This window comes from Odocoileus virginianus, chromosome 7 (genome assembly GCF_023699985.2).
Source record: "Odocoileus virginianus isolate 20LAN1187 ecotype Illinois chromosome 7, Ovbor_1.2, whole genome shotgun sequence".
NCBI classification, from domain to species: Eukaryota; Metazoa; Chordata; class Mammalia; order Artiodactyla; family Cervidae; genus Odocoileus; species Odocoileus virginianus.
The window spans coordinates 69,237,870-69,253,008 of NC_069680.1; the positions used below are offsets into that span (position 1 = coordinate 69,237,870).

Sequence of the window (15,139 nt, forward strand, 5' to 3'; positions counted from 1 at the left end):
TGAGGAATGGTGGGGTGGGATGTCTATAGGATTCAACAGAGAGCAACTGGTCACCTTCCAGCTTGCTTACCACACAGTGTCAGACACTCAGGAATGGAAGGTCATGCACCCCATCAAGGAAAATGAAACCCTTTATCAGCTGGCTAATCTAATGGGAGGACTGAAAAGTGGGGGATCGGTGTGATGTGGTGGAAAGAATCTCATGTTAGCTCCATGGCACCCAAGTTCCAGCAGCAGAGGGATCTTTGACCACGTGGTGCAGTGCTGTCTCCAGTGCTTGAGATGGTACTTAGCATTTGCTCAATGTCCATTGAATGAATGAGTGAGTAAATGAATGAACTAAACTGAGACTTAGGATCTGGGTCTTCTCCCTCACTGCTTGCTGAATTGTTACTGACCTGAACTTGGGTTCACTTGCCCAACTTGCAGCAAAGCCAGTTACTTGACACAAGGTTATGGTGAAGGGAAGTACAAGGTTTATTGCAGAATGCCCAGTAAGGAGAATGGGCAACTCGTGCTCAAAAGACCCCAACTCCCCGAAGGCTTTCAGACAAGTGTTTTTAAAGGCAGATGTTAGTAGTGAGGGCCACAGGGTGTGTGGTTAGCTGGTGGACTTTCTTCTGATTGGTTAGTGTTGAGGTAACAGGTAATGTTTCAGGAATCTGAATCATCAGCCTTCTGGTTCCAACCAGCCTGGGGTCTACACTTCTTGTGGTTTTATTTCTGCAGAACAACTTAAAGATTGTGGCAGATTGTTACTTAAATCCCTTCCGGAGGAATCCGGAGTCCTGTGACTCCTGTGTCTTTATTCTAATCATTAACTGCTTGAGTCTGCTCTTTGGAACAGGCAGGGGGAGGGGAGGCCAGCAAGAAGCAGGGGCCACAGAGGGGCTTGTTCCCAGCAAGGTCCCTCAGGGTTCTGCTCAGTTTCAGCCTCCCCTTTTCTTTGATATTCCTTAATCTCTAGGAGAACAGGGGCGGGACAAGAAAGGGAATGAAGCTGTGGATAGAGAGATTAATCATTAACTTGTCAGGGAACTTGGTTTCAGGGGGACTTGGGTTCAGAGTTCTCGCCCCTGTGGTACTTAGTCAACTTGGGGGGCCGGGGGCGAGCGGATCAGGTCTTGGCAGGACTTTTTCACTTGAAGTCCACAGACTGCTGTGGGAACCTGCAAAAAGGAGTCTGAACCCTCTGAAATTCCCTCCAAAATATGGGGCATGTGCACATTTTCTGAAAGTGGCCTGTGATCCCGAGGAGGTTGGGAACTCCCGGGCTTTCTCCGAAGGCCTTTCTTCTGAGTCCGGCCTTCTAGGGCTTGCAGTGGGCAGGAAGGTCCTGAAGCTGGAGAACACACTTGGGAAACTTGCAGTCACAGAGAACCTTGCCCTGTTGTTTATCACCAGGTCCTGATAAATGGCAGTGAAATGCCAGCAGAATATAAGGCAGTTAAGCAGAACAACAGGGGGCTGCTTAATTTCTGAGGCCAGGAGGTGTTTGCTCTGGAAAAACCCTTCCTGGTGTAGCAAGCTGTGGGGTGTACATGGGGGGGTCTGTTTTTGTCATGGGGCATGTGGGGCACCTTGGCGCCAGTGGGCTCCTGTGGATGAGAGGTCAGGGTTGGGGGACACGGTTCTGGGGTTAGCACATGGCTCAGTGCAGGCCTCTTAATTCAGTAACATAACCCAGCGTTCCCTGAGCGCAGGTGTGTCCCGCCACGTGAAGTGTAAGTACGGTAGGGGAGGAAGCTCAGCCTGGCAGCTGCTTGTCTGTGCTTGGAGTCTGTCTCCAGGGCTGGAGACGCAAGGAGGGTGGCCGTCCTGTGCAGAGCCGTACCTGTACTGGGAGCCCTTGAAGGCATCACAAGGGATGATGTCCTCTTGCGCACCAGACAGTGCATTAAAGGGAGTAGGGGGCTTGTGGAAGGGGAGAGAAGCAGGGCGTGGCAGAAGCAGAATCTCTCCTGGTCAGGCACTGTTCCGAGACCTTTGTCTCTGCTCTCCCAAGCATGGGGCCAGCTGGGGTTGAAGAACTTTGTCCCAGCAGTCAGGGAAAACAGGTGTGAGTTACCTGAAGAGCCTCACTGTCCCACCGTTCTGCTGGAGTCTCTTGTCATCTGCAGGGACCAAGGGGCCGCCTTGCTCTGCCCAGCGTGGACATGAGCCAGGAAGCCCCTCTGACACCAGCAGTCCGGCCACTCCTCTGAGAAGCATGTTCATGGAGCTGGTTTCTGACCTGACTTTCTCTCTCTCTCTTTCCCCTGCCCCTGCTCAGTTGGCTGGAGTTGTCTTCCTCGGAGTTGGACTATGGGCGTGGAGCGAGAAGGTAGGTGTGACTGTCACTGGAACCCTGAGCGGTAGTCCACCAGGTTCATTCAGCTTTAATTGTCCTTTCCTCCAAACTCCTCCCCAAAGAGCCCCTCCTGTGCAGGGCAATGATTTGTGATCATTAACCTTTACAGAGCCGGTTCTTAGAAGTTACTTAACTTGTGATGAAAACTCCTGGCTAGCCTGGCTTCCCTGTGGCAGGGTCGCTGCTAGAGGCCAAGGCTGGACCAGTTGGGATTTTGAGCCCCATGAGCATGGAGAGCCATCTCTTCTGTTTCCAGAAGCCCCGAGTCATCCCGGGGCGTGTCCAGGGCAGGCCTGGGGCTACTTCTGGAGTGGACTCTAACTGTGCCTCTGGAGCCGGCAGCTCCCTGAACACAGATGTGGTTCCTGAAGCTCTCATTCTCGCCCACGGATAGGACCCAAGTCAGGGAGTTAGGCTCTGGGTTGTGCCCCCTGGGTGCCCTGTGCTGCAGGGACACATCTTTAGCACCCCTGAACCTCATCGCCCAGCCTTTGGAGGACAGGGGAGGACAAGGGGCATTTGGGACTCCAAGGAGGGGACTAGACCAGATGTGAGCAGAGTGGACCTTTGTGTACCTTTTGCACTGTGAGTCGGTGGGTATTCAGGAGGTGGAGAGGTCATGCAGGAAACAGTGAGAGCTAAAGCTTTCTCTTAAGCCTAAGGCCCAGGGGCCTCTGTTCCTTCAGTGGAGCCTCTCTTTGCTTCCAGAAGAAGGAGGCAGGAGCACTTAGGTCTGTGGGCTTTGTTGCCATGGCCTTGGGAACTGGATAAGGTCTACCTTTAGGTTTGGGTCCCTTTAAGTGCTTGCATTTCAATGTCCCTTTGCCCTAGTGACCAAGAAGCTGGTGCAAACCATGACTCATAGCGCCACCGTGTGACCAGACGGAGCAGCAGCATCTTAGCCAATCAGACCCGGAGCCTAGGCCTGGTGACCCTGGCTGCCCGGTTCCCTCTGGGTGTCTGGCCTGGCTGCTGTTTGCTTCTTCCTCCTTTGAATCCTGTAGAGCTGCTCTGTCCATTCCGATTGCCATTAGCCAGATGTGACTGATTATATCTAAATTAATTAAAATGAAACAAATTAAAATTCACGTCTTCAGTTCCACTAGGCCTCATTTAAAGTGCTCAATAATAGTATGTGTGGCCAGTGGCTGCCATTTTGAACAGCGCAGATATATATAGGACATCTGCATCATCACAAAAAGTCAGTGGACAGTGCTATCTTCAACTGTCCTTGGTGCATGTGCTGTTCGCAAGCCTGTTCGTGTTGACACTGTTTTTATCTCAAGATAATGGCGTTCTCCATGAACAGCATGCAGAGTCAGCCGCCAGATGACCAAAGGCCAGGGCCTTTGGGTGCCTTGACCACAGGGTCCCTCAGGGCCCCGTTTCACCCCATCAATATCCTACAGGCTACAAAAGAAGCGTGGGGTCTGCTGTGAGGAACTGACAGCCTAGATGTGGGAGCAGGAGGGCAACTGGGAGCTGAGGGAGGCAAAGATCTGCTGGGCCTCTAAGAGGGCAGCTGGGCAGGGGCCATGCTCTGGCCTGGCATTTAATGAGAAGATTGAGCCCCAGAAGGCAGGTCCCTGTCCTCATTTAGTTGCAGATCAGCCCCCCCAGGGCACCCTCGACTCTTCAAGGCTGATGTTACCGTGCTTTCTCTGCCTCTTTCAGGGGGTGCTCTCCGACCTCACCAAAGTGACCCGGATGCATGGAATTGACCCAGTGGTGCTGGTGCTGATGGTGGGCGTGGTGATGTTCACCCTGGGCTTCGCTGGCTGTGTGGGGGCCCTGCGGGAGAATATCTGCCTGCTCAACTTTGTGAGTGGCCCGGACGTGGGGGTGGGAGGAAGTATGGTAGGGGAGGTAGGGCTGTGGGCTCTGTAGGACAGGCTTAGCCCTTACATGCTGGAGTGGGTGGGGCGAGGTAGCCACTCTTATAAGCCTGCCCCAGGATCCAGCAGTGAGGGGAGGAGGCAGCCCTCTGTACCCTGCTGCCCACTGAAAAAGGTAAGGTTTCGGGAGACAATCAGACGAAGTAGGTCCTCAGCGGGGGAGACGTTGAGCCTTCTGGTTTTCAGCTCCTAGTGGGCAGAGTCACCTGTGCCTCCCTCACCTTTTATCTCCCCCCTGCAGTTCCAGTTGTTTGTTTGCTAATCACCTTTGCCCTTCCTGGTTAACATCAGAAGATGTCAATAATGTTAGGAAATCTTTTGCCTCCTCCAGGGGGTATGAATCTGTTGGATATACAGTGCAGAATCCTTGATTTTATGGCAGAACTTTGAGTTACTAAGAGTTAGTTTTATATTTAGATACACATTCATTTTGAAATGCATTCAGCTGAAATTAAATAGCACCTGGTGGGGGAAACACATAATCATGTTTTGCAATATATTATTTGTTGAATTTATTAGACCACGCCTTTTTTTCTGGGCTTAATTTTAAAAGGAAAACACGTGGTTTGTTTTTTTTTTTCCCCCCTGCTTTTCAATTTTGTTTGGTTATCTTGCTTCTCTGTGAATGGAGATTACATTCTAGGGGGCCTTGTGTGTATGTATGTTTGTATCTTATTTTGAGATACTGCTGGCTGTGGCATAGATGCTTAGTGTGCGGTGTGGCCCATGCTAGTGGCTGTGATAACATGAGCTCCGCAGGCTGGAACCCTGCCTTGATCGAGGGGTGTGGACCTGTGGCTGCAGTGGCCTTTACAGAACTCCACCCCAGTGGTGCCTGTGCCCTGCAGATGTTTTAATGCAGTTGACTATCATATGCACACAGAGTAGGTACTGATAACATTAGCAACTCCAGAGTTGTCAAGAGCCCTGCCAGGGAACTCCGATGTCCTGCGTCTCAGGTATGTGACCTGAGTGAACCTCAGTTTCCTTATCCCTAAAGTAGGAGTGACAGGTTTTTAGCAAGTGCGATGGTTGTAGGTGCGAGGAGAGAGGTCAGATAGGGTGTCTGGGGCACAGTCTCTACGCTAAAGGAGCTGACAGCCTGGTGGGCCAGGATAGCCATTCATTCCTGTAGGTGTGTTTCCTTGTTGGAGGGGGCGCTCCTTCATAGGAGATGGTTGGCCCATTGTCTTGGAGCTTGCTTGTTCTTTCACTCATCTGACTCTAACCAACAATGCAGCGATGTGAGCGGGGTACCAGGGCCCATCACGTGGGATTCCCCAGCTCCAGCGCGGGTCTCTTGGCTGCCAGGCCCGTGCTCTTAGTGGGAGGCAGAGGTTCTGGGTCAGGTGGGGGTGTGGTCTGGCCGGGAGGCTGAGGTGCGGTGACGCCCACTCCCTGTGTGTCCCCCCTGCAGTTCTGCAGCACTATCGTGCTCATCTTTTTCCTGGAGCTGGCCGTGGCCGTGCTGGCCTTCCTGTTCCAGGACTGGGTGAGGGACCGGTTCCGGGAGTTCTTCGAGAGCAACATCAGATCCTACCGGGACGACATTGACCTGCAGAACCTCATCGACTCCCTTCAGAAAGCCGTAAGTACCATGCCTGCCTTCTCCCTAAGAGAGCTTAACCGTCCTGGCTTCAGTCTCTGTGCGCGGCTGGGGGCCCAGGCCGGTGGGGAACATGGGACCCTCCCCCCTCAGCTCTGCCCTCGGCAGGGAGGCCGGGATGGTGCCACCCCTGCCTCTGGACAGGTCAGCTTTGTCCACGCCTGTGTGCTGACGGGCCAGGCTTGCTCTCAGGGTGCTGTCCCCCAGGTGCTTCAGGCAGGCAGTCTAGCTTCACTCTTGACCAACCCCACTCCCTCGGGCCTGGACCACCCAGACAGCCACCGTCCCTGGGCCCTGTGGGCACTGAGGGGCAGAGCTGGGCACATGACTCGCTGTCTGAGGCTATTCCTGTCCCTTTCCTTCCCGGGACCTTTTCCCCTTCCTGTTTGAGAGGACAGAGCCGCCTGGAGCAAACTTCTTCAGACCAAGAGGAATGTAACCTCCCTGGAATATGTCCCCGGAGGTTAGTCTAAGCAGTCCCAGGCGGTGACCTTTTCTCCGTCTGACCTCCATCCCTGTTGTGTGTGGCTGCACCTGGAGGCTGGGACCGCAGCTGTCCCCCATCCCTTGCCCCCTTTCCCCCAGGAGAAACCCACTCCCCACCATGCCAGCCTCTGCAAGGCTGTTGTTTGATCTCTGCTCTGCCAGAAAGCCTAGCTTCCTCAAAAACTTTTTACAGGGAACCTTTTGCTTCTGAGAAGAAAATAGAGAGCATCAAAAATAACTGTGATCTGTTCTCCTTATTAACCAGAACTTGTTTGCCCCGTGTTTCACGTATCCTGGGCTCGATCCAGCAAAACCCATTTATGTGATCAGAGATCCTTCCTGTGTTGTTGGTAGAGACCCGCGTCCATCTGTGAAAGTCGTCACCCCACCCTCTCCTGACACCACTGCCTGCTGCGGCTTTTCCTTTTCTATTCAGGGCTCTTCAATTCCACATAGCCTGGGGCTTGCTGGTGTCAAGGATCCTGGATCTCTGCACTGGCCTTAAAGACATTGTAGTTTTCTCCACTGCCTTCCTCTCCTTAAAAAAAAAACAAAAAAACCTTTCTTCAGAGGTAGTCAGTAAATGATGGAGCTTTCTTTTTCTCATGGTGAAATATTGGATATTCGTTAGAGCACCTGGAACCGTGGAGGGTGGTTGGGGGGGAGAGATGGGCTTTTATCTCAGAAATGAAAGTGAAGCAGAAATCCTGGTTGTAGACTTGTAATTAGGGCTGTAACTATGTCAGCTTTAAGGACAAGTGAAAAAACAACATCTGGTTGGGACATTGCTGATGTCACAGAGCTGCTCTCAGTGCATTTGGTTTTATGAGTTTTTAGACAAAGGGAGGTTTTCTTTGCTGCTTCACCAGATAGAGAGGGATTGTGAGAAGGGAGGACAGAGATCCTGGGTCAGGGGCAAAGCTTTGATTGCGTTACCACTCACCCCAGTTGTAACTCTTTCCTTGGGAGTAGGCGTTCAGCAGCTGTTTTCTGTAAAGACACAAAAGGTGACTGGGGTCAGCTTGGCCTTTTCTTGGGGAGGAAGGCGCACTGACCACGGGAGGTGTTCTCTTGCGGGGTAGTAGAGGACCATATAGGAAGGAGAACCAGAAGCCTGCTCTGGGCTGGCTGGGGGGCAGTTGGGGAAGAAGGGGAAGTTCCAGAGCGAGGAGGGAGTGGAACTGAGGCCAGGGCGCTGCTGAGCCAGCTGGGGGTGTTGGGCCCTGGACACAGTTCCCTTCTTTAGGACCCCCAGGGTCATCTTGGTCACGTCTCTGATGGCAGGTCCATTGGGTGGGCCTTGATTTCTCTGTGTGGTACATGGAAGCACATCAAATCCCATGTCCCTAAGACAGATGCCCACCCTGTGCTTGGAGCTCTGATGGTTCCTGCCTTTATGATTGCAGAACCAGTGCTGTGGGGCGTATGGCCCTGAAGACTGGGACCTCAATGTCTACTTCAACTGCAGTGGCGCCAGCTATAGCCGCGAGAAATGTGGGGTGCCCTTCTCCTGCTGCGTGCCCGACCCCGCGGTAAGTCGGCCCACCTGTGGACGGTCCCTCCGGGGTGGAGTGAGCAGTTCCTGCTTCCCTGAGGGCTCTGGCCACTTCTCTCCTGCAGACGCAATGAGCGCCTGGCTCCCCTTCCACTTGCCTGGGGCGCGTGCAGCTCTGAAATCCTGTGTGTAGAAATTCCAGGAACGTTTTCACACGGCCCACCCTGGCTCTAGTGGGCTGGGTGAATCAGGAGAAAAACAATGTTTCCCCCTGCCGGGAGGGGCTCTCACTCAGGAAACCTGAACAGGATACTATGAATGTAATGAACCCAGGTGTCCCTTTCTCTGGAGAAAATGCCCAATCCTCAGAAGCCTGGGATGGTGGAGTACATTGCCATCTGGGGTGACACAGAGTTCTTTTACTGTTCTTTCTTCTTCACGGGTTTTCCTCTCTGGTCTGCAGACCAACATCCTTGAGTTTCAGAAACTGAGCTCTTGGGTGACCTTTCTTGTTTTCCTTTTGGTTACACTGCGTGGCTTATGGGATCTTAGTTCCCCAACCAGGAATTGAACCTGGGACCTGGCAGTGAAAGCTCCAAATCCTAACCACTGGACTGCCCAGGGAGGTTCCTTGGGTTCCCTTGAAGGAGCACTGAATGTTTCCCTGAAGAGGGTCTGAGCCGAGGGGACAGTCACACTGCACCATCAGTGTGGTCACACTGTTTGGTGCTGGGCCACAGGCCCTGGGCAGGTTCCTCAGCTCGGGAAGCGCTCAGATCAACAGAGGCCGCAGAGCCAGCATCTGACAACTCCACAGTGACTGTGAGTTCTTCAGCAAGTGTAGGTTTTCCCTTCTAGCACAGGGATTGGCAGATTGCAACCCCCGTGCCAGAGCTGGCCTGCTGTTGGTTTTTGCATCATCTATGAGCCAAGAATGATTTCAGCCATTTTTAAGTGGTTGAACATAAATCAAAAGAAGAAGAATATTTTGTGACATGTGAAAATCATGCAAAATTCAAATTTCATTGTCTGTAAATAAAGTTTTATTGAAATACAGCCATGCCCATTCATTTACATATTGTCAATGTCTGTGTTCATGCTGCAACAGCAGAGTTAAAAAGCAGCTACGTAGGTGGGTCAGAAATATTTACCGTCTAGTCCTTCACACAAAAGATTTTCTGACCCTGTCCTAGCATGAAAGGTTAGCTGGTAGTATGCTGGAAGGGCGTGTGCTGTAATGGAGTTGGTGCTGGTGTTTGGTTGTGACTTTTCTAGAGCTTTCTACCACCAGCTTCTCAAGAGTACAAAAATGACTAATCTTTTCTGTTTTTCTAACAGCAAAAAGTTGTGAACACACAGTGTGGCTATGACGTCAGGACTCAGGTGAGAGCCCCAATGCATATGAATTTTGAATTCTTCAGGTCTGTTCCCCAGGGTCTGACTCCCTGATTTAGCACAAGTGCAAACTGGATGGAAAAGCCAGGGGAGACTTAAGGAGCCAGAGGTGCCTCCTAACCTAGAAACCAGGCAAGCGAGGGCACACACGTGGTCACGCACACACCCTCCCAAGAACAGTGATGGCTGTGATTTCAAGCTCTGTGAACCACAATCCTAAAATCTAGCAGTTGCTACATGAGTGGAAAGAGGTCAGATGGAAGTTTGGGGGAACAAAGGCTATATGTTTGAGAAGAGGCTCCTTGGAATCCTAGGAGGCGTCTGTTATCTAGGGGTCCAGGATGGAGCTGCAGGAGCACATGGCTAGGTCCAGCTGCCATGTGGAGACAGTGGTGACAGGGCAGGCGGGGGCTCAGTCCTCTAAGAGCTTCTTGAGGCTGCAGGGAGTGTCCACTCGGATGTGAAGAGGTGAGGCCTCTGCTGCTGTGAATGACAGCTGGTCTGAAAGAGAGGGATCTCAGGGAACCTGCAGACAACCCCTGCTATTCGCGGTGGACACTGGGGATGTGACCCTCCTGTTTGAGAAACCTCAGCTCCCTCTGCAGTGAGCTCCACTTGACAGAGATGGGCCTGTGTCAGCATCAGCTTCTCTAGCTAACAAATTTTGTCACCATTTGTATTAGTTGCTAGGGCTGCCGTAATGAAGCGCTTAGGCTGTGTGGAAACAGAGGTTTATTTTCTCAGTTCTGGAGGTTAAAAGTCTGAGATCAAGTTGCCAGCAGGGTTGGTCCCTTCTGAAGCCTCTCTCCTTGGCCCGGATGATGTCTTCTCCCTGTGTCCTCAAATGGGATTCCCTCTCTGTGTCCTGACCTCTTCTTAGGGAACCCCAGTCATACTGGATTAGGGCCCATTACAGGGACCTCATTTTAATGTATTTACTTCTTTTTTACAAGCCTGTCTTCAAGTACAGACACAGTCTGAGGTCTTGGGGGTTAGGACTGCAACATACAAATTTTAGGGGGACATAATTCAGCCCCTAACACCGCTAACGAATGAATGTTCTGTCAGTGTTTCATGAGTGATGCTGATAGGGAGAGGGGCTGGAGCTGGTTGCTGTGTGGGGAGGTGGGGGGGGCATAGGGACCAGCTGTGGCCCATCCCTATGTGCTTCCTGAGCCTCCACTTGGGGTCAGGATTAGAAAGAGCCGGCTGGCTTGTGACCACTTATGCAGGCTCTGCTTCCTGGAACTGGTCTCCCATGGGCACACGATTTGAGAAGCCCCTTCCCTTCCCTCTGCTGACTCAGAAGATGCTGAATCCTCTTCTCCTAGTTTCTCTCTTTGAGGCACATCTTCCTTCCCGCCCACCTCCCAGCCTGCTCCCTTTCTGCAGATACAGGCTGTGGAGTGTGTTGATCTTGAAATCTGTGGAGACCCTCAGAAAAGGTTAAAGATCACAGTAAGGGAGCCTTTACTTAGGCAGGTTATAAAGTGCAGACTGTCCAGGGAGGGGCAGAGGCCAAGGCCAGTTGATGTACTTCTCCTGGAGAGTTCTGTCTGTCCGTCTGTCCTTGGCGCCTTCCTCCAAGATCCCTCATTCCCCACTGAGATTTGCTCTGCCCTTGGCGGGAGCCCTCTGAGGAACCAGGGTGGGGACAGCCTGCATGTCACAGGCTCAGGGCGCTGTCTTTCCCTGCAGCTGAAGAGCAAATGGGATGAGTCCATCTTCACGAAAGGCTGCATCCAGGCCCTGGAGAGCTGGCTCCCGCGGAACATCTACATTGTGGCTGGCGTCTTCATCGCCATCTCACTGCTGCAGGTCTGTTCCCACCGCCTGTGTGGCTTCCTCTCCCCTTGAGCCAGATTTCACATGGGGAAAGACGCTGGTGGCTGGGGGTGCCCGAGGCCTGGGGTGAGTAGGCTGGCTAGTGTCTGCCGGGAGAAGAACTAGCTAGAGAATTTAGTGAATCAGAGAAACCAGGAGTTTTCCAGTACTACCCAGGGCTTGGAGAAGCTGGCAGCTTTGTAAGCAACCTCTGAAGCAACTGAGGCTGCTGCTCTGTGGAAAAACACACCATTTAGAAAATGTACAGCTCTGACCTTTCCTGGAAGGAGGGTCACTGATGTGGATTTGGGGTCACCAGCTGTCCATGCACTTTTCCCTCCTTTGCTCAGTGGCTGGTTGATCTCAGAGGAAGGCCGAGAGACAGAAGCATCGGGAAAAGGAAAGGAAAAAATTTACTTGCAAAGCAGGCAAGGACTCAGACTTAAGAAGGAGTGGCTCATCGAATACCAACTACAAAAAGAACTTAAAACTGGTGAAAAAGCCAATTTCCTCAGGTCACCAAGTTTACATTAGTCTGTTCCTGGTAGAAAAACATCATTCTTCCCACACGGTTATCCCGGTCACTGAGGTCAGAAGTGTAGCACAGCCCAGGCCGGGGACAACCTCATATTTATTGTAGAATCCAGGTTTACGGGAAATGTTCAGATTTGTTATTTTGGGAATCAGAACCAGTCAGTGACCCTGTCATTTCCGGTTTCACCCAGGGCACAAAGCGTGTCGTGGTTTGCAGTCTGGGACGTGCAGGGTCATGTTACGGGCAGGCCAGAGCATCCCTTGTGCTTCTGCGGTGCTGCTGTTCGCCTCTTCCAGGCTCTTGGGACCTGGCAAAGCAGACCCTGGGCTTCTTTGTCGTTACTGTGGGTTGGTCTCCTTTGGCAGGTGCCCATGTGCTGCTCTCTGTCCTCAGCCACGGGCAGGTGTGGGGGTGATGGGCAGTGTGGGCTACCCTCTCCACCATGCCCTCTGGGCCCCGATGCTGACGGCTACTGCCTCTGTTGCCTTTTGTTTCCAGATATTTGGCATCTTCCTGGCGAGGACCCTGATCTCGGACATTGAGGCAGTGAAGGCAGGCCACCACTTTTGAGGAGCCGGAGGCAGGCGAGCAGAGCTGAGCCACACCGTGAGGGCGGTAGCCCTTCGCCACCATTAGCGTCATGTCCACAGGCAGAGAAGCAGAAGCACCTGGCCAGAGCCAGCACCCCGCCTTCAGCATCCGCGTGATGTGGCCTGTTTCTGCTTGCCGATACCGAAGACTGAGGGGCCCCCTGTTGCCCACACAGACTTGTGACTGACACCCCCACGGGGGTCCGCCCGGAGTCAGAGGCCCCGACTTTAAGTGGGGGAGGTGACTGAGGGACCAGCGGCTCTGGTGGCTGCACCCAGACCTCCGTCGCACGTGTGGTTGGTGCTGGCCTCGGAGGCAGCCCCATCTTCTGTGGGCCTCCGAGTGCCCGTGGGGCCTGCGGTGTCTGCACACGTCAGGGGTGTGGGCAGGATCCTCAGCCACATCCAAGTGAAGTAAGCCTGAGCCAGCATGTGGCTGGTGCCACGGGAGTGCCTCGTCCCCTGTCCCCCCCCACCGCCCCCCAGGACGGAAACTGCTCCAGCCTAACAGCATTATGCCCTGATGGCACGGGGGGTGGGGTGGGGGGGCGGTGGGCATGGCTTTCCTCTTGAGCATCAGCTCTCCTTTTCCTAAAGTGTGTAAATAGTTTATTTATAGGGGTAAGAATGTTCTCACACCACGTCTTCATTTCCTCTGGCATTCTCCTCTCAACAGCCTTACGCGGTGTCTGGGACTGACGCCAGCCCTCTGAGTTCCCTTGAGTGTCTCACGAACCAGCTCCATCAACTTATCATCCCTCATCACCTGCACTCACATACTCCCCCTTCGTCTCCGTGCCCCCAACACGCATACCATCACTCCCCTCCCCACTTGGCCTCACTGACTCCTGGTCTTGGTGCTACTGAAACTGTTACCCAGAACTTGAATCCTGACCCTCCGCTACTGCAAGGCCAGGGAACCCTAGCCAGAGACAGCCAGCCGGAGACTTTTGGCCAGGGCTCCTCTCCAGGCTGCATGGTAAGGGCCGGCTGGCCGGCCTGACGTTTTTTTGCCTCTCCTTGGACAGAGAAGCTCTGTAGCTAGCCCCTGGGCTGAGCCATGGACCCCAGCCTGCAGCTGGATAGAGGCTCATATATTTCACTGAAGACTTTCGTGGTGACCCTCCAACCCCTGAAGGGGATATCTGTGGTCATTGTGTCCCCTTTGGGTCAGGTTTTACTGGGGGCTTGCTTTTGGAAATGAAGTCTGTCTGATGTCCTGAATAACTTCCCGGGAGAAGCTGGGTGTCTGTGCATCTTGGCTGGGCTACACTCTATCAATGCCTCTCTGGATCTTGTTCTACCAGTTCTGTCCTCGTTCAGGGATGGAGCACTACCTTTACTTACTTGCCGAAGTGTACATGCTAGCGTGGTGTATACTGGTGGGTGTTTGTTGATGATGTTGGTTTTGTTGTTTTTTACAATTTTCTCTGTAGATTAGGGGAAGAAGAATGCTTGTGTTTTTAGGAAGTGTGACGCTTTTCTTTGACTGCCAAACTCTTTTATGGAATATATCTTTATATTAATGCTGTTGCTTTGATTGTTTTTGTTTGGGGTCATATCAAGATGGCATTAAGCACCTCGGTGGTAAACTTGGTTGCCAAGGGAACCAGTGGGATTGGGTGTGGGTAAGCACCACAGGAAGGTAGCCGGTTGACACAATCTGAAATAAATTTCATTGGGTGATTTTTTTTTTTAAGATTCCACGTGCCACTTTCAGTGATTGCTTGGAGGTTATGATAGAGCAAGCTGGCTTGCTCAGCTGTAAGTGCAGGGACTTTGACTCTGTAGGCCCAGAGGGAATGTTATTTTAGGTCATAAGCATACAGCCCCAGGTGGTAAGGTCCAAGCAAAAGAGCCTGGGAACACTGGGCTGGAATCTGTGACTGTGTGAGCTGTGTGTCCTAGACCTGCTGGCCCACCTATGGAGAGGGTCAGGGGCTGTGCCCACCTCGCCAGGTGCGTCTGATCCAGCCCGCCCTGGGGGGACCAGTGTCTCCAGGCTCTCACTGCTGGTGTGTGCACCACGGCTGCTCCTCGACAGCTCGGCCGTCCATCTATTCAGGTGGACCTGGCGACACGCTTGCAAATATCTTCACAGGTCCCAGCCCAGTTCAGGGTGAAGTCTACCTGCCTGTGACTTTTTTAGAGTTGGGTTTGTTTCTTAATTATTTTACAGAATTTGCTGACCACTTTCAGCCATCTCCTCTGACTCTTGAGTTGTGTTGAGGATAGAAAAGAAATGCAGGCCAAGGGGTGCTGACGTGGCATCTCCAACACTCTGGCCTCTCTCCACAGAGCCACAGTGCAGCCCTGCCCAGCCTCCTCTGAGTCCCAGGCACTCCCAGTCCTCTCAGACTGAGGCAGAGGCCAGCCTGTGGCTCTGCATGTCCCCTCCTGCCCCCCCCACCCCCATACACTCTTGCTTGAAAGTTTCAGGGTCTTTGCTTATCCTTCCTGTGACTCTCCTGCCCACCTCCTCCTCCTGGAACTGCCACGCTATTATCTTTCCCACTTGCTCTCCTTCTTGTCCCATCCCACATATCCACCTCCCAGAAAGCCTGCCTACCCACCTCTGTGCTGCCCGGCTCCAGCTTTCCTTCCCAGGAAGCTGCTTGTCTGGCTCTGTCCACCTCCCGCCACTACCCACTGCTTTTCTCACTTACTTGAAAGCCGCTCAGCCCAATCACCAGACTCAGTGCCTCTCTCTTGGCCCCTGTGGCTCCTGACGCCCTGGACCAGCCCATCCTCAAAGTCCTCTGTTTCTGCCGCCCAGGCTCCCAGGTGCCCGACCCTCTCCTGCCCACCCTTGTCCCCTCTAGCTGCACCTGCTGGCACTCACCCATCTCCTTGGGCTCCCTTGACCCCAGGGCAGGGCTGTGGACGGGGCAGGAAAGCCATCTGTGCTGCTGCACTAGGTTTCCCCACATGAATAACAATAAAAATGAAAGGATCCAGAACTT

The 15,139-nt window shown here is 52.9% G+C and overlaps 1 protein-coding gene across 4 annotated transcripts in view; it reads left to right on the forward strand.

Annotated features, from left to right (window-relative positions):
• Positions 1-13,703, forward strand: part of TSPAN14 (tetraspanin 14) — a 52,501-nt gene extending 38,798 nt beyond the window's left edge. For all 4 annotated transcript variants that reach the window (XM_020899059.2, XM_070470940.1, XM_020899060.2 and 1 more), the window contains 7 exons: positions 2,273-2,323; positions 4,025-4,171; positions 5,663-5,833; positions 7,744-7,869; positions 9,171-9,215; positions 10,926-11,045; positions 12,085-13,703. In XM_020899059.2, coding sequence (XP_020754718.1) covers positions 2,273-2,323; positions 4,025-4,171; positions 5,663-5,833; positions 7,744-7,869; positions 9,171-9,215; positions 10,926-11,045; positions 12,085-12,156 — 732 coding nt within the window. In that variant the 3' untranslated portion in view covers positions 12,157-13,703. The remainder of the gene's footprint in view (positions 1-2,272; positions 2,324-4,024; positions 4,172-5,662; positions 5,834-7,743; positions 7,870-9,170; positions 9,216-10,925; positions 11,046-12,084) is intronic.
• Positions 13,704-15,139: the final 1,436 nt, after the last annotated feature.